The sequence below is a fragment of the Poecile atricapillus genome, chromosome 2, assembly GCF_030490865.1.
Source record: "Poecile atricapillus isolate bPoeAtr1 chromosome 2, bPoeAtr1.hap1, whole genome shotgun sequence".
NCBI classification, from domain to species: domain Eukaryota; kingdom Metazoa; phylum Chordata; class Aves; order Passeriformes; family Paridae; genus Poecile; species Poecile atricapillus.
The window spans coordinates 69,106,276-69,126,350 of NC_081250.1; the positions used below are offsets into that span (position 1 = coordinate 69,106,276).

Genomic DNA, 20,075 nt, shown 5'->3' on the forward strand with positions numbered 1-20,075 from the left:
GGGGACAAAAATCTCCTGGGGAAAAGACAATATTTCCTACATGGTCATTCATGTCTCCTTGTAATACAATACAGGGGTATTGTTTGTTTGTCTGCTTAAGTAGATGGGTAGAATAAAATTAGAAACAAATCCTGACTACACAAACATTTCAAACACTAAATGCAGGCTTATGTGTTCCAATACTTGCCATCACAACTATGTTGTGATGCTTCTTTATAATGTATAACCAAAGAGGCCTTTGATCATTAATATAGACCTAATTTTTGCTTTATTAAAAAAGGGTCACCAACCTCCAGCAGGATCTTTCACTTCAGGTCATACTGCATCCTGCTGAAATTTTAATATTGGTCATAAAATACGTCAAAAAAATAGAAGAAATACTCTAAAATAGATCCAAATTGTATTCAGATCCCTTCCCCAGGAATTCAGGCACGGAATGTAAACCCAAAGATTTATTTTTCTGTTCAGGTCATGCCTGGGGTAGACTGCTGTGTTACTAAATTCCCTAATCTGAAGTCAAGAGCAAGACAAAGTTAACAGACCTCAATAGGCAAAAAAAAAAAAAAAAAAAAGAAACTTTAGATAGCCCTCCGTGGACCATAACTTGAAGATACGGCAGTAAGTATTATCCCCTCCACAAAGATGATTCAGAAAAAATCCCACAGTTTACCTCAACGTAGTCCCTGGCATGGCCCCAGTCTCTCTTAGCATCCAGATTGCCCAGGCTGAAACAATCCAGCTGTCCAAGGTGAATCTTTGCTACCGAGCGGCTGATCTTTCGAGTGACAAAGTTAGCCCCTGGAAGAGAAACACAAGGTAGTATCAGCACAGGCACAGTGGCAGACAGCTGGCCACAGGAGACACCTTGTACAGCTCAGCACATGGCACTTTCACTCACCCCCCTTGCACCACCTAGACCCATGCCATCTTTTATCATTTAGCAAGCTAAGAAGCTTCCAGTGCAAGTGTCACATTAGTTGCACTTTCACAGCAAACATCTTTCTTTGTGGGACTTCTTAAGCATTCCTAATTTGCTGCCTCAGTATTCACTCCAGGCATAATGCCAAAGAAAATCATTTGGAATGTCAGTTCTTAAACAGAAAATGCAAAAGGTTACATAAAGAAGACAGACATCTTAGACCACCCTCAAGTTTTCTGTTGCTGTTTCTTTTTTCCTTTTTAATTTCTTTTTTTCAAGGAACGCAAGTATCTAAATAAATGTGTTTAGTAATAAAAAAGAAAAAAAAAAAATTGAAACTATGCAAATACTACATATTCTCCAAAGAACTGTAATGGCTAAATGCATTTTACCTTTTTAGTTGTTTGGGATTCTTCGTCCCTCAGGTTCAGTTAGATCACGAAATTGTGATTTTAACTTTTTCAGTAGCAAACTGTGCTTTATTTTACCATATTTCAGTATGTTGTTCACTGTATTACTCTGGAAAATTTCTGCACTCATTTCTGCTTCCAGTGGAGTTGCTTTAAAAAATATTTCTTGTTACTTCTTTCCAGATCTTGATTTTCAGATTACAATGGCTGTATTTCTAAAAGTGGTCATAGTCTCCTCAAAAGCAGAGGGATTTGAATTTAGACCAGGAGTTTAGGCTAAACAAGCCCACTGGCATTTGCACACTAATGAGCCACAAAAATTAAAATTACATGCCTTTTTAATAGCTAAAATAAGATATGATTAAATGGTGACAGATGATACCTCCTCCAAATGAAAAACAGGAGAGTTAGTGAAAATATCTGTAGCTGCAAAATGTTTTTAGCAAATTTCAAAAGTATCAAAAGTGTAGCTTATACATTCAATGCATACACATAATTTTTTTCATTATGGACCTCCGCTCTTCAGATACGCATCTCAATATGTTCTGTTTTCTGTCAAACAAACAGTAGGTTGCTGCAACATTATTAAATAATGTGAAGTGTCTTCTTCAGACTACTAGTTTTTCCTGTAGTGCCAAGAGCACTACAGCAATTTTCTTTCCATTTGACTCTACTAAAAGTAAAAAAAAAAAAAAAAAAAAAAAAAAGCAGCACACCACACCTCTAAGAATCATGTGGAATGAATAACTTAAATAATTCAGACCTTACCACAGGATTAAGATACAATTTTAAATTTTTCATCAACTTCTGAACTAATTGCAATTCCGGTTATTAGCCATTTAGGATTTATCATCGATTTGTGCCTGTTCTTTAAAGGATGAAACAGTGACAGAGTCCCTTTGGATTTAGGTTTTTGGATTTTGGTTTAGTCAATCACTGGTACCTCTCCAGAGATTGCTTCCATTTTTAACTTATCAACAGAGAGCTTTGAGACCTTCACACAGATTATTGCTAATTAATTAAAAACAGATTCAACCTGTGGCAAAAACTTACTAGGACTAGCTCTGAAATTTCCTAACCTTCTGCACTAACATGATTTCAGTTAGCATTTTTATTCAGCAAATAACAGTTGAAGGAACAGGTTTCTTCCTAGCATAAAATAGATGATTTAAAGTTCCAAGCTGCAACTGAGTAATAACCAAAACTGACTGCTTTCAACGCTACATTCCCATTTGCAGCAAAAGCAATGAGAGTTCTAGTCACCACCTGCATTAAAGCAAGTTTTACTGTCAACCTGGACAGCTAATTAATGTCAACTTCCCTTTTGGAGCAAACGCTTCCTCAGCATAAAAAAAAAACAAAAAAAAAAAATGCAGAAAAAAGCAGAAAAAAGCATATTAGGTTGTGTAAGAGAAAACCTTTTATGCTCTCAATTTAACTTTAATCATATGAAAGCTACCACACAAGAAAGAGCTGATTTGTCTAGCTGAACACAACAAATCCTAGTACATGCTGTCTTCTTGCAGAGTCACTGTTAACTGGAGAGAAACAATCTTCAAAGATATTCTCCAAGCAAAATTGGACTATCCCTCAAAAGGCTGAAATGAAGAACTAGAGAGCACCACAATGAAAAATGAAAACTTTTATTTTCCACAGATATTCCAGTAATGGTCCCACTAAATAATATCAACCCTCTTCTTGGAAGTGCCTCAGCATTAAAGCTGTGGAAGAAAACTATGCTACTCTTCATTCTGAGAAATGTGATTAGAAAACTTTTTCATGCACCCAAGTACCGAATGGCAGATTTCAGAAGCATTTAAATGATATGGTTCATAAATAATGTTTAAGTACTGATTCTCTTCAAATACAGTATCTTAAAATGTCCCAATACACTCTATGTTTGATCCCATGCCATTAAATGCACATCATAAGTAGAATTTAAGCTGGTGCCTGCTGGAGTCACACAAAATGGTTAAGGCTGTGTCAGCATTTCCACTAAAATGCCCTGTCCTAGAGGTTTGCAATTTGGCTATGACATTGCTTTGGTCTGAAATTTAGCAGAAGTAATGTCTTTTTCCTCAGGACTTATTCTATCTAAAAGGTCTAGGCAAAATACTACACATATCTTTGTATAACTGAATATAAAATATCTTTTGAGGCACAGAAATGGTTAGCTTCCTTCTTTGCCAGGAGGTAGGGAAGATTTACTAATGTTGAACACACAAGAGCACTTTTCTCCACAAAATAGCCATTCAGTGCCAGAAAGAGTATCATCAGAGCTTCTGGTGTGTTAATCACTTTACCCTTTATGTGGATTTTCATCAGATCAAGATGATGCAGCAGCTAAAATACCACCACTTATCACAGGTGAATAAGGTCTAAATTGTTATGCTTTAACCTTACTAATTAATCTGGAAATTTGTTGGCGATAGTGACAGAAGCTACCTTAGACTGGTGGGAAAGAGAGATGTCAGAGTCCCGTATTTGTCTCCTGATTCTGCACTGCTTCCTCAGTTCAGAGAGGATTTGTAAAACACAACTCATTGCTTACACCTAGTACGAATAAATGCGGAGTGTTCAAAACTTAGTTACACGGTTGATGTATTTTGACTTATTTGAACGCCTTTTCAAAATGTGCGTGGGTGGCAAATGTCTGGGAGCTCACTTTCCTACAGTAACCCAGAGAAGAGTCATTCTTCCTGTCAGTAGGGCCAAGCATGCTGGGCTAGCTGCCTCACATAGTTATCCATGCAGCAAATACATCCAAACCATGATGGGCCACATTACGCTCTGGTTTGCATTGCTATTGGCAGCACTGGAATTGCTGCAATGCAGCATTAAAGACGTGGCCAGGCAGAAAAGATATGGCCAGACCCAGCAAAGGATGCTTTGGTGTGTCATGTCAGTGGTTCCAAACTGCCCTAGTTCAGCAGGGTCTGACAAGTTCTTATATTTTAAAAGGGGCCTTTAACAAGAGGTTTCATGATATTAACAGTTCTTTCAGGAACCCTGGGCATTAGCTTAGATTTGTTTTCAAAACCCCAACTCTCCCTTTGAGATCGTTAGCATTCCAGTAAGAACCATAAAGTCTGATTTACAAACCCGGTTAGTCCTAGACAGGACTTAAAGCAAGGATTCCTCGTCAAGCAGAGCTGATCTGTAAAACATATAACTTGTCATCAAACCACTGCAGGAACAATACTATGATGAAAAGAAATAGCAGACGTATAATGCAATAGCTTTTGCGCTCCAGCCCAGGCCTGTCACCCATTGTGCTGCCTAGCTCAGGGTGGAAAACAGCTCATCCCTTTGAGAATGATGCTGGTAAAGATGTAGTTTTGAAAGCTGGACACATCTCTCATTAATACATATTGAAAACTATTGCTTTAGGAGGCATGGTCTTAATGCACCTACAGTTCCAAAGCTGGATTTCCCCAAGACAGAAAAAAAATAAATCTTAGTCTCTGCCCCATTCCTTTTATCAGCACTGGGGTTTCACTCTTTGTGAATCATCGGGGAACTGCCTGTTTGAAGTAGGTGTTTTTCTCTGGAATCTGTGGTTTAGAAGAGGCAACCAAATGGATGAATCAGCTTTAAGAGCCACTATTGTAGTTATCTGTCTTTTTGAAAAGAGCCCTCATTTTCCAAGCTCTCAAGACTACATAGAAAACCCAATTAATGACAAAACTGTGTCCTTAGGAAGACTGCTCTCCCTGTAAAACACTAGTTGTTGCATTCCTAAGAAAATCCATTATTAACCCTAGCAATAACAGAAAATAACAATCAATCTTACAGCATTCGATAGCAGTCCTTATCTATCAACTGAGATGTAAACCTAGAAAAACCTATCAAGTTCTCATAACACCTTTTTTCTTCATTTTGTGTAAAATATGATAAAAAGGTTTCTGTTTCTGAAGACACTGAAACAAGAAAAAGGTTGAAGCTTTTGGGTTTTTTTCCTCCAGGTTTCTCCAGTTCTGGCACAGATTCTGGTGGAAGCCTAACATGTTCAAACACATTGTGTACCTAGTGCTTCTACTAACCCAGAGAAACATATTTCTTTTAACATATGTGTGTTGTAAATGATACATTTAATGAGCTCATTAAAATGTTTTGATTGCCTGAAAATCCACACTGCTCATCATTTCCATTCTATGAGAACCTTTTCCATTTTTTGTAACAAGCTGAAATGAAAAAACAAAGCAACACTCAGATCTTCTAAGAGAAGAAGCCTTGAATCTCCTTACATTGATAAAAATCAAAAATAATTATTTCAAAGCAAATGGACTGTAAACCAATTGAATTGGTCATTGTAAACCAAATGAAAAATCAAGTTATAGATCTTTAAATTAACCTTCCATATTTTGGTTTTAAATGGAATTTTAAACTGAGTCTTGATCAAAACCACTGATACAGTATTGCATTTTGGTAAAACTAGTAGAGCAGTTAATATATGTTAAGCACACATGCATTTAAATTGTGAATTCATTCACAATTTAAAATAGCAAATTGTTCTCACAACAACAATTGTACAAAGTAGAAACATCACTTTTTGGAAATAAAGGGAAAATCACGGTTAAAAGTTATTTTTTTTCCCCTTCTGCTTGTCATCCTACAAATTTTACTCAGCAAATACATCTATCTTTGGATGAGCTTCCCATAAAGGCCACAATCAGATTTTTGCAAAATGAAATATATATGAAATAGGGGTGATATGATTCATAAGCAATTCCTTGTAAAATCATGCATGGGAAACATCTTCCTGACTGGGTCAATAAATAATTTTATTTCCTGAAACATGAGATATAGTGCTTTAATCCTTACATTTTAATCCTATCTAGCATAGCTGAAAATACTTTGTTTCATCATAATATTCTCAATCTTTTTCTCTGTTCTTTAAAATTTTAGAAATAGCTGATGGTAGTGGTTTTCTCAGATTTTTTAATATATTTGCAATGTTTTTCAAACATTTTCAGTTTACATACCCCAAACTATTTTCCAATGGATATGTATCTTTCTCTAAACAGGAAAGATAAAGCTACTGATAATATTCTTTTTTAAAAGGATATCAATCCCCTGGGAAACAATTAGGTAACAAAAAATCCACAGATCCCAGACTGAAAGCAGTGGTCCAGTAACATGAGGATAAAATTGTTCTGCTTTAACAAGTGACCTTCATTTGGAACTACTTTGAAATACGTGGTTTAAATAAAATGATGTGGTAGTAATTCTTTTAAATACCACTAACAAAGACATCAATCAGCATATAAACTGAATTGTTTTGTTTAATAATATATTGATACACATTATAACCTTTACGATGCCAAAATTCACTAATTCTCCTTGGCCCCATTTTCCAATAGCACATTAGTTTTCAACAGAAGTGTGGTACTGATTCCCTGGGTGCCCATTGGTTAAATAATGGAAAATGCACTGCTAAAATATTTTTATATTTCAAAAATTAGCAGGTTAAGGCAGAACGATGAAGGCATTGAGAGGTGGAAATCAGCAGGGGAGGGCAGCACAGTGGAGGGGGCTGATGCACTTCAACCCCAGAGCATCTCTGCCCCTGCCATCCACTTGCACACTGAACATTTGGACAGCTGAGGGCAACAGGAGGTCACTGAACTATGTGTGGAGGAAGCACAAATTATTGCCTTTTATAATCTGAGTGGAAAATGAGAGACAGTCTTGTGAGGAACAACAAGTTACAGAAATGTGGGGGGAGCACAGAGAGTAGGAAAACTTTTATTTTTTCCAGTGGGTGAAAAGATAGCACAAAGCCTACCTCAGGGGACAACTAGTAAGCCCTGTAAAAAGTACACAGAAAAAAGGACACAGAAGTAGGGGAAGAGATGTACTAACCACCACCAAAGGACAAGAATCAGAGGTGGCATTTTCTGCAGCCCAAGCCACGCTCCCCAGTGACTCAGTGGTGCTCACTTTGCACAGGGCATCTGTCATCAGGGCTTTAGACTGCTCATGACTGCTCTGCATACAAACAGATATAGGTTTCCACCCCTCAAAAAACGACAGGATCACTTCCGTGACTACACAGCAGCAGTTCTCTAAAGTGACTGTGAAAAAATGATGTTTGATTAGCAGACGATCTACATTTGTAGGGTGTAACACATAGCTATTAGATTTCAGAATTAAAATACCACTATTTTGGACTAATTACACTTCTCAGATCTATCATATGGGATTGTTAAAAGGACAAGGTGATATACCACCAATAATGGTTGGCCAGCATGTGCTATTTTAGTATATTTCCTCCATATAATTTTTCTTAAATTAAAATATTTTCCCCTCAGGAACTGTACACTGAACAGGAAAAGGTGAGGCATCAAAGATTCTTATAAAGGAAAACCCAAACATTAATACTGAAAACAATATGTAAAAGTGTTATTCCTGTTCCCAAGTTTATGTTGCTAATGGCACTTACATAAACAGAACAGTGTTTCGCTTACAGAAAACTTAACCTTTTGCTCCAAACTGTTCACTTTGGTTTTTTTAATCACAGTTCATATACACTATATTGTAAAACAAAGGCAAACGTCTTTAGCCACTCTGATTTTCTAACATTCATTAAAGCTGTGTTTTTTAAATTGTACAACTAAGATTATTGAATTAAACCTCTCATTTCAGCTGTCACAGAATTAGGCAAGCCCTTGCATGTGTGAGCCATGGGTAAACATGAGTGTGCTTGCCCATCAGTACAGACTCTTTACATTGTTAAAGCTTGTGTAAACAATTGTAGTTAAGTACGTGCTTTGCTTAATTGGTGCTATAATAGCTAGAACTGTATGCAATCAAAAGGAAAATCCAGCACTTGTACAAAATAGACTTATCCTGCAATCTCAGGCAACTTGCACAAAACCCCCTGATTTTAAGTTTCCTTGTTTAGTGGCTATCGCAGTTCAGACATCTGTGATCTCAAATTTAACACCCCTTTCCTTTTCTCCCCGTCTTTCCCCTCCTCCATCCTCTCAGCAACCGGTAGCACATCAAAAAAGTTGCTGTTTGATGGTTCAAGCTGAGACGTTCAGCCTTTACCCTCACACTCTCTTGAGATGAAGCAGGCAAGGCTTTTAATCTTACCTGATGACACATGACTGACTAATACAGTTTCTTGGACCTTCTGACCTCTGAGGGACTAAATCTGGTTGGTCTCTCAACCTCTCCAGGTGGCTGGGACACCAGTTTGCGGTGGGTCATGATGTAAACAAAGTTCTGCACAGGTTTTCCATGACTTTCTGTGGACCCATAATTGTGCTAACTTTTAACGTGCAAATTTCTTGAGTATAAAACGTATCATTTCACTTCAAGTCAGGGAGAAAAAGAATTTTCCTTTACTCTTGCTGTAGGTTAGACTGTAACAAGAGCTAGCCTTGAAACCAGTCACAGCGGCAAATTTGCTGAGTCAGTGCTGATGTATTTTCTTGGAGCGAGAGAAATGGTCTGGCTACAGCCAAGCAGCTTATTTGAAACTTTGCCTCCCACACAAACTAATAAAGCAGCGCTAGACGGGTTTGACACTTATACAGCATAACTCAAGATGTTCCTAATCCATGTGCCTCCCTTTGGAGCTTTGTTGCTCAACCGATTTTCTCCTAGGACTTTCTTCTGGTTAGCTTTGCGACAGCGGTAGTCCTCGAGGCACCCTTTAGGCCCTCAATACATCATTTTGTAAATGTGTTTAGATTTTATTAAACCACCGTTTGCTACAGAAGTCCTGGAATCACCAAGAGGGGGTCCTGAGACACAGCTGAATCATTTTTTCAGGGAGCTGGAAGCAGCCGAGCGGAAAGAGCTCATCAAGGAGCAACAAGGTGAGGGCCAGCGAGAACTGGAGGGAAGCAAAAAAAAGGAAATCTCAGCTTCTGCAAGGAGGCACATGTTTTTCTAGTACAAGGTTGATAAAATGCAAGGTGCTACGTTTCCTTCCATCTTCCATGTTATGAATAGTTGGATTCTCAGCTAGGATATGATGAGAAATACACCTCCAACACCACTGATGATCCCAACAAGTCAATATACAGATCACCACTTGCAAAGTTCTACAGTTACAAGGATGAAGTCTTCCAGCTAAAGACACCCTTTCAGACTCCTATCAGACTAATCAATTAAATACCTGGCTCAGACATTAAGAGCCCAAAAAATAATCTCTGGTGTGTGCTGTGGCATGCAGTCAAGCTGGTGTGCAACCCAGGGCATGAGACCAGCTCACAGTGCTCTCAGCCTACTCTCCCAGTCCCTGCTGTCCCCATTTTCCAAGCTCTGCTTCCGCACAGGGACCAGTGTGGTTCTGCTGAAGACCAAGCAGGACAACCCTGGAAGTCATTATTTTGGATAAAAACAAAGTAACAACCCTGAAATGTAGTGTTTTATCAACAGACCCCTGTAAAAAAAGCTTCAATTGATTGTGTCAAGCAGGAGCAGGAGGAATCCAGCCCTCAAGTAATCCCCCATAAGCCCCAAAAGTTTAAGAAGAGAATGGGGTGAAAAGGCAGAGACACGATGACAGTACAACAGAAAGACCACAAGCCAACAAAGACAGCATGTCCCTTCTGGTCCAAAGGACTTGGCCATGTTTGGTCTAGCTGTGTTGACCTCCTCTACTCAGAAAGCCAATAAAAACATTATTTCACCTAGCTGTAGTTACTGCTGGTTGCTTAAACTTCCCATGAAAGCTATGTCCTTACTGCAGCGCAGGATGTGATCACTCTCAGGGGAACCTGAAGTTAAGCAAGGGTGCTACAGCTTCCACACCCAAGCTCCAAACTGGAAACCAGACAGAGCGGCAGCTCTCCCACAGGCAGAAAGGGTATGTCAGGAGGTTGCATAAAAACCATTGCTGAGAGCAAACTGCCCTCTGGGACAAAGCCTGGGCATGTTGTTAATTTTCACTCTGAAATGAATAAGGCACCGAAAAAGGAAATGGACCCTTATTTAGTGAGAAAATATTTTGAACACAATCATTAAGTAAAATTCTAACAGCTTCTTGAAATATACACACATTTCAATGAATATTCCTTTTTATTAATGTTGCCACTGAAACTGAAGTCCACTCCTGAATTCTTTCTCTGTGGGAATAGAGTTTCTCTGGTGTAATTAAAAATAAAAATAAATACGCAGCTATAAACACAGAGAACTCAGCTTTCTGGCAAGATAAATTGGTGCAGTTTCGCTGAAGTCAGATTACTTAAATTTACAAAGAAGAGGCCAAACTTAAACACACCACCATTAACGTGTCCAGTCACCACAAAAGTTTTGCACGAGAAAATATGAAACAAAACATTTGGAAACTGATTCAATTGCAAAAAAATCAGTCTATATAATACATCCATTTACCACCATTCAGCTTGTCATGCTCACTACTGTTTTAATAACAGTATTTTTAAGAACACTTCTTCCTCTGTAGACTCCTGAAATTCATTGTTATCCTGTTTTTGTGATATTTCCCATTTAAGTTAGTTTATACTTCCTCTAGCAACACAAGAGGCAGTCAGATCACCTGCTGTTCTGAGATGTCTACAATACTTGAACACAATGGGGTGAAACCAGGACAGAAAGTTAGCCCAATTCTGAATTTCCTGGCTTTGTATTTTTAGTGGGACCTTTCACATCATTTTAATATCCCCACAGGTAGCCGTGCATGCAGCACAGAAAAACACGCGTGCACACGCACACGTTCTGTACATACTCAGGACAAAGCCGTAAATCCTAGAACCAGAATTTAGGATTATGTGTTTCAGTGTTGTTTCTGAATGCACAATGATACAATTTTACAGAACATCTCTAGATATCATACTGTAATCCTTTTCCTAATAGGATAGCCCCCTGTCTGGAGAACAGACTTGCTCTAAGAGTAAAAATTGCTGTCGTGTGAGAAATGAAGTAGGCATGGGTCCTACGGAGCCTGAAGCTAACTGAAGGTAAAGAACTTCAGAGAAAGAAATGATAGATTCACAGTTCAGTCTGATTAATGCTGCGACAGGAAAATGAGCAAAAGCCTGGTTCTTGTGCAAATTCTGAAAGGGTGCTGAGAAAGTCACTTAAATCCAGGTTCCCAGTTAGTCACTGATACATATTCCTCTATGTGCTTGTTACCAAGGCTCAAGGTGGAAACAGGTGAGAGTTTTATTCTGAACATGAACTAATCAATCAAGCAATGTAGACTTTGTTTTTTTGTTTTTCATGCTTTTGTTTCCTCCCCTCCCCACAAATGAAGGTAAAATGCCAAAATTTTACAAGAATTTGGGAAAGTTAAATATCTTGATATTTGTGAAACAATGAGACGGAAGTACTCTGAAAGAATCAAAAAGGGATGAAATCACTCAATAAAGTAAATAAATCTGCTGTAAAAGAATGTTTTTTCCTGTTCTCTGCCCACCGTTCCACATTCCCCTACCCCAGGATTGAACATTGGGTCATTCCAGTGAGAACTCTCCATCCCATGCAAGTAATAAGGAAGAGGGAGCCTGTGGGGAGAAAAATTAAAAGTGCAAACAAGGGCTTTATCAAAACATATAGGCACAAATTTAAGTTTGTGGAGACACCCCTCATTCATTACACAATTTATTAGCCAATCAAATTTGTAAAGCTCCTTTTACCCTCCTTTCATAGTTTTCAGGGTATATTCATATATAGCTCATTTTTTATGCCCACACTCAGTTGAGGCAGACTTCAACTGCTGTAACCACAGAACGCTTAAATTTTCTGCTTCAGTCTAGAACACACTTCCAAAACTGGACAAAACTGAACTTTAAATAGTTTCCCAAAGCACACTAAAGAGTTCATCTCTCGAAGGGCAGTTTATTGACAGGCTTGAGGAGCAGAGAGGGAAATCACTGAAATTTAACCCTGAACCCCACGTGAACCCAGGGATTGGGACTGCATATTTTCCACTGTCCTGCCATCTGCTGCTTCACTGCACATGGTAATCTTTGGCAACCCCACTGAGAGCTGCCTGGGCTATGGCTCTGTTCAGACAGGGTGTAGAAAGAAAAGACACTGAGAATGTCATGGCTGACTGACCAGACTACTGAGATCAGAGAGATTATGCCTCATTTGCTCACCAAGCCCTGCCAAAAGCAACACCATTTAACTGCAGGTACTCAAAACCCAACAGGCATGTTTAAAGGAAAAGTAGGCTAAAAAAGAGGACCATTCATAACATGCATTTGTTTGGGACACTGTAGCTACGACCTTTTGGCAATTACTCATGAGAGTTTTAAAAGAAAGTCTACAGTACCCAACATTTCAGGTACAAGTGATATCTGGCAGAAAGTATCATACCCGATTTACAAGACACACCGACCTGGGAGTTGACTCAAGGCAGGAGTAAACAAAAGGAACCTAATAGCCCAGCAAACAGAGATAATCAGAGAAAAAAAAAAAAGGCTGTTATTTTAAAACAGCTACAATCTGTTTATCTCTTGGCTGTGAAATGCTGCACAGTATGGGAGTGCAAGGGTTTGGTACTTATATGCATAACCTTCATATGTCATCTCATGACAGGGGACCTCCCTTGAGCCAAAGCCAAATCTTCATTTGCTCCCCAGAGCACCCCCACTAGGCTCCAGATGCAGCAGGCGAAGAATCAGTCTCAAACTCTGAATTCCTCTGACCACACTCTTCTCTCTAAGGGCCCCAGCCCTTTGATTGATTAAATATCAAATGTGTACACACAGACCTACTGACTTTCAAAATTCTGACTCTAAAAGCTACGGAATATTTCAGAAGCATCTTAGAACTGCTAAGGTATATTTTTAAGAGTGTTGGACCTGCAAGAAAATTACTGTAGGACACAGAGTTACTGTAGGATTTTTGAGTCTTATTCTGCTGACAACAACCACCTGTTATTAATGTATCTCTCCATCCTCCCTTCTTCTGCCAGAAGTACTAGAAATAAAGATGTAATTCTATATATGTGTCTACAACAACATCCTGCCCTATTTCTTCACTCAAATACTGATCTTGGAAATGACAGTGTCTTCTATCCATTTAGAAAAAAAAAAGGCAGTTTGATAAGACAAGCTTCTCCAGGGGCTGCAGAACTATGGTTGGCAGACATCAGGGTTGACAAATGTTCTTCTAATTGCAAAGGGACACTACAAAATTGTCCTCTGATGTGGAATAGACAATCACTGTCACCCTTTCTTCTTCCCTGCTGCTCTACTGCCTCCACTCTGTCTGCCTCACAGGGAGATCAGGAAAGAGACAGAAAAAAGCCATGTAAGAGAAGAGCAACAGGCATCTTTTCCCCAGCTCCAGCTGAGTTGGAGCCAACAGGCTCTGTTGTTTTGATGATTCCAGGACCCTCGTGTGATCCCTGCTTGACAGAAGTGCACAGCAGAGGTGGGAATGGCTTGCAGACTTACAGAGGCAGCTTCTGATGGCTGCTCCCATCAAGACAGGGCCCTTCTTTCTGAGAGTTAGAGTCAAAGAACCTTGACACCAACCTCTGATTAGTAAGCAAGACAGAAGCAACGTGGTAAAATGAGTAAGGCAAAGAGATCAAACTTGCTTTCCACTGTATTTTTCTTTCAATTCAAACACATATCTTGAAAAATAGTAGGTTTTAAGTAATAAGCTACCCACCAACATTCTCAGTTTTAACTTCTCTGCTGCTAAGCCTTGCTGAATCAGAGTTCCCATTCCCACTCTCCTTCTTGACTCATAACCTCAGTGACAGCCACGAAGTCGAGCAGAGACACTTTATAAAATGTATTAAATGAAGCAACTTTCAGTAATAACAAGGACTGGCAGGTAGCCATGTTAGAGGAGGAAAGACCTAGTAGGAATGTCCTGCAGCATAAAAGTCTCTGTTGTTCTCATTACAGCAGAGGAAGAAAATCTCTTTAAATGCTTTTGATTCAAATGATCATTTGACAGAAACAACGGACGAGACAAATGGCTGTAAGACAAGGCAATTGGATTTCCTACTGCTACAATATCTTACTTGGCTCCCATGACACAATTTCTCTGTTATTCTGCCTTGCCATGGTAAAGTAAACTTACAGGCTACCCAGAAAACAGATGAGTGTAATCAGTCCTTTATAAATTATATCCCTTCACTCAAAGAAAGCAAATAACTTTGCCTGCTCTATAATAACTGTTTCTAATACTTCATTTATTCTTTAAATTGTTTATAAAACACTTCAAGAGAGGTCAAGATGAGAGGGCAACAATAATTGGAGATTAAGGAGGCTCTCTAAGTATTTTGCACCTGTGAGTAAACACTTTGGTAATTATTATGATGAGAGATAGATACCAAAAAACCCCCAACAGCTTATTTATGATTTTCTTGGACATACATGTTATTTCATCTGAGAGGGAGCCCCCATCTTTTCCAAGGCTATTTCAATTCAAATTTAATCAGCTGCACATATTTTTTATGTCATGTGACTGGCAAGTCAACAACAATAGATTTAACCTCGTCTCCTATGGAAGTAACCTAAAGAAATACTAAGCCAAAGGTAAGTGATATTCTCATGAAGTTTTTTCCAAGCCCCCCCTGAAAAAATAGGGACTTTTCTCCTCAGAGACACTTATTTTAAAGCTCACAGGGTCAAGAGCAGAACTGAGCCTGAAGGACAGAGATGTGAAATAACATGCAGGATTGGTGTTCAGGTAGGGTTTCAGGAAAGACTTTTAAACAAAAATGGGATGTCATGTCCTTTTTGCAGTCTCTGCATGGTTCTGCCCACTGTTTTTTTTTTCTTCCTATGTCCATGCACAGCACTAGCAGTGCTCATGGCACCATTCTGGAAAAGGGAATGGGGTAAATGCTGTAACACCATCTCTTGATCTGCTGAGCATCACAACTTGTGCAGATGCCTAATGCAGCTGAACTCTGGCATATCAATTAATGCAAATCCACACTTTAAAAGTACATACGGGTAAAATGATACTAAATCTTTAAACACTCAACCCATTGGTTTCTTTTAAAATAGTTACACTTTAGCAGGTCAGAAAAAAACCCATTTCTTAGTAATTTTTCTGCATAGCCTAGAAGAGGTTGGTAAAGAAGCCACCAGTGTCCTCTAATCTGTCTACCAATTTAAAAGAGAACCCAAAACAAGCGCCTGAAAAAGAAAATTTGAGTAATTATACAGAAATAATAAACTTAAATATGAAAAAATATTTTGTGAAGAATTTAAAATAGCAAGGGCTATAGACATACTGGCTTATGAAAATAAATTTTAAGTTATTCTTAAGAGATTCAATGGAATTAAGTAAACAGTATTTGATTCAAAACAAAGTACTCTCTATCCATTTTCTATAGTAAGGTTATAAAAATGCAGATTCAAAATTCAGATTTTATATCATTTGCTTTTACTTCTTTTTAACCCATATTTCCTTGATTTCCTTAAAGACAGTCATGTAGCTGTAGACACAAACACAAACTCTCTCCAAACTGCTTCAGCCTAATACCAAATCAGTACAGATTATTTCCATATAAAATGGTAACTGAACCACAGCTGTTACCTGAACCAAATTCTTTACTTACCCTAATGCAGAACTGAATCAAGAAAAAAATACCTGATTATTGGACCAGAATAATTAACTGAGAATTTTCAGAGGACATTCCCTAACCATCTAAATTTATATTTAAAGAGTTTTCAGCTTGAACTAATTCAGAAATACCAAGGCAGATAAACAATTCTTGATCTGGCCAAACTGAACAGACTTGTCAGTCTAAGAAAAATCAGATCCAAACCAAAGAATTTGCATGCTGTTTTACTTGTTTTTGTTTTTTAGTTATTGGTATTTTTCAAGCACCACAAGTCCAGAAAAAACAATTGTGTACAGGAAACATGATTTTTTTCTCATTTTTAAAATGAATTATATTAATCTTAGCAGTGTCTCCCACAAACATTATTGTAGAGTAAAATGGAAATGAAGCTAAGCTAATATTTCAAGATAGCTGTCATTTACATCAGTACATAGCTGGGAAGTTCTGCTTTAGAAGCAGAGAATTATAAGGACCTCTTAAAAGTACTAATATTATGTTTATGTCTTGAAAGCTCTCTGGGAAGCAGCTTTAAAATATGCGAGACTCCCTGGGCTTTGAAAAATCCGAATGTTCTTGTCACTAAACAGGAGGTTTGAAAATCAGATAAAGACAACTGAGATTTTTATTAAAAATAACTTACTTCATCATGTGGCTGCATAAGTATTTCTTTCCTGACAGGCTACAGAAAAATAAGAGGCATTTCTGTTAACCTATTGAGGATTAATGTTCTAATTTTTTGCATTTCAGTAGCCTCAAGGAAAAGTATATTTTAAAAAGTGTTAAATCTCTCAGATTTTGTTTGCTGAATCCCAAGCCTTTTGTATTAAATATTAAATTATCGGATTTTAACCAGAAGAACAAACACTGAGTTTGACTGAACCCTCACATACATTTTCTGTAAGGAAAATTTTGATTTATTCTTTTACAGAGAATTTTACTGAACACACAAATTTTTTCATCAGACTTTCATGTGCAGGCAGCCATTTTCAAGCATCATCCACGCACTCACACACATACATAGTTTTGGAAAAAATGAATGAACATTCCCTGATGACTCTGTGGGTTTCTTCATGGGTGTTGATGCCTGGTTATCACTGTCTATAAATGTGATGGTAAACCAGATGATATCACCACACCAGCAAACCCACAACGAACCTGTAGAACCAAAGTGACAGGAGACACTTAACTTACTTGCAAGTAGACCAGAGTTGTGCAATAACTGCAGCATGCTAATGAAATCAAACCCAGAATTGCTTCATCCCATGATTTCAAAACAAAGAGCTTCTTTAAGTGCAATTTAAGATTATGATGCTTTTCTTAAGAAAAGCACCATCATGAGACATAGCAAAAATTTAATAATGACCTGTTATTCACAGGCTTACACTTTTCTGACACCATTTTGGCAACAGACCTTGGATTCACCAGCACAACAAAAACTGATGCCAGTTCTTTAGTAACACCAGCACTTCCAGAACTAGGTAGCAAAGGTAGCACTTGCCTACTGCTGTTACATGAAGTCAAGCTTTTAAGTTCCCAGACTTAATTACTGTTACACCAATCTTGTCCTGTTTTTCGTCAATATTGCAAGATCTGCTGGGACCATAAAATATGCTAAAAATAAAACAATTGTATATGTGCTGCACTCTTTTTTTTTAAACTTATTTTTATGCAAGCCTCAAACAGCACATATAATTTGCAGTAAAATTCAGATGATTCACAACTCTACCTGGAAGCTGCAGCACATCTGGACAGATTATGGCTCAGGGCACAGAGCAGCTATTCCAAAAAGGAGAAGCACATCCACTGTCTGGTTTTTGATCATTCAAAGGTGAGAGATTTGTCCATAATGCACGAGTTGTGGATGCTTTACCCCCCTAGAGCACAAGTCACACTGCTAGCACCAGTCCATCCCATTCCCCCATTTTCCCTAACAGGTCAAGACTTCAGAAGAGGAATACACATTCTGGTTGAAAACCAAAGAAAAATTAGCAACTACTGGCCTGATGCCTGATTTTTAATGGCAGATACTGCAATACATACAAAAGCAAACAGCAGGGGAGTAAAAAAAGAGCATTTGCTCGATGCTTGTTCTGGTCACAGGGTTGACTTCACATTCAGTGGCACTTCAGTTAAATGTTAAAATGAAGTTTAATATTAAAATGAAATGTTTAAAATGAAGTACAGTACCAGTGCCATCCCAAACCAACAAAGTTTTTAAGACCATGGGTAATTTCCAGTTTACTCCATTTTCAAGAATTACATAAAATTGGGGAAGTTGAAGAACTCTTTCTGACCTTGGGAAATGCCCAGTGTCTCCATTTATCTTGAAGCAATGCAGTAATGGTAACAAAAGATCCCGGTGGTTATTTTGACACTCTGCAGCAAATAGAAATTCAGTGTGAGAGCACAGAGTGAATGACACAACACAAGTATCCCTAATGGATGCACACATGCCTACCAATGACTCACAATATGGGCATGAGGCGGGGCTGAGAAGAGAAAGGTGTTAGCAAGAATGCACAAATAAGATTTGTAACTTAAAAAAGCAACTGTTTTAAGATTTCTGAAAAGGAAATGGAACGTAAAATATTTCTGAGTGTTACTGATGTTTTTCTCACATATTCTGGATTTGTCTTAAATCCACAAGGAGCTCTAGATTTTTGCAGATTTGCATTGCCTACACCTGCGATTACTATAGGATTTTTTAAAGTTTTGACAAATATTCTCAATCCACCTATTTATTGATGGATATTGATGCAATGAATAAACACCTTTGATCTCTTTTAATGTAAGAATTGTAATATAAATGAGGAGAAGAAAGAAAAAGGATGTAAACTGAAGGTCTGAGTTGCTTTACTGGATAATTCTTTACTACTTAGAAGTCTGTTCACATATAATATAATGAAATCAGGGACTTGGCTTCAAAAATAAAAAAATCCACCAGTATTCCTGCAACATTTCTATAGCAGTCCTTCTCAAAGTCACGTGTCCTAGGGCAAAAAATTCAGAGAAAGTAGAGAAAACATGATACTGTGTTCTCTCTCTTGGCATGGGTTTGTTTTCCTGTACCAAAGAGCAACCCTTAAGGGTTTCATGGGAAATCTGCTAAGACTCTGTCTTAACAGCTATCATTCTATAGGGGTGAGATACACCCTTGCAGATCAAAATATGCAACTGATATTGCAACATCTAAATAGCATTGGGTATCTGGTTTTATTACAATGCTTTGGGCCATAGCTTTCATTTGCCAATCATTGCCTAACAATTAAGTAGAACATAATTAAATTTTAAGAGTCTAAGAAAGGCAAATCCTTGAAAAGGAAATATTTTAACATGGTTGGCAAGGTGTGCAAACATCAACAGTGCGGGAAACACATGTAGCTGACAGCATGTACACTGCTATAACTCCTTGTAACAGAGGTTAAAATCTCTTCAAAAATACTTGCAATTAGATGAATAAAACTGGAAAAAATCAGCAGTTTGCCAGCTCTTGGGATTTTCAGCTATTTCAGTGACAACAGGATATGCTCATAAATGTAAAACTTCTGTGCATCCCCAGAAAGTACATAATGCTTGTAATGGTCTGAAATTAAACTACCGCGCGGTCCTGCTTCTTATTTTTAAACACATTTCTAGGAACTGTAAGTGAAACACTGAGCGAAATCAAGACAGAAAAAGAAAACTGTTCCTAAGTTCAAAGCAATTTCTGACCAAATGCACTAATCTTCTCTCAGATAAAGCATCTTACCTTCCTACAATTGCTATAAAATCCCACTGCATGATGAATCTTGCCAGAGGTGACACACAATGACATTGTATTTCTCACTTGTTTTTGATGAATCCTTCTAACTTTGTTGAGGAATAATCAGTTGACATTTCCTTCTGCAGTGTTTTTTGAACCACTAATAGTGAAAGTGGTTTAATTTGAATTAGTGTCTCCTGTCCAGTCTCGTGTATCTGAAATGCCTCAGTGGGTTGATTTCAAGTCATCTTCTGAAACAACATGCACTTTCAACAGATTTACTTTTATTTTAAATTGTTTTTTAAATTATGCATGACTAAGTAGAGGGAATTGTCAACCTTTCGGAGGGTTATTTTAGGGAAAACAGGATGCACGCTGCTGAGAAAATATTTCAGGTACTAAGATAAGCCAGTCACTCCATGCCTAGAGGCTGAGAGTATCACCAGGCTTTCAACTTTCTGCACCTGGTAGATGATGCCC

General features: G+C 38.0%; 1 protein-coding gene across 2 annotated transcripts in view; it reads right to left on the reverse strand.

Moving 5' to 3' along the window:
• Window positions 1-20,075, reverse strand: part of GMDS (GDP-mannose 4,6-dehydratase) — a 410,516-nt gene that overhangs the window by 224,589 nt on the left and 165,852 nt on the right. For both annotated transcript variants that reach the window (XM_058832047.1, XM_058832048.1), the window contains exon 7: window positions 671-798. In XM_058832047.1, coding sequence (XP_058688030.1) covers window positions 671-798 — 128 coding nt within the window. The remainder of the gene's footprint in view (window positions 1-670; window positions 799-20,075) is intronic.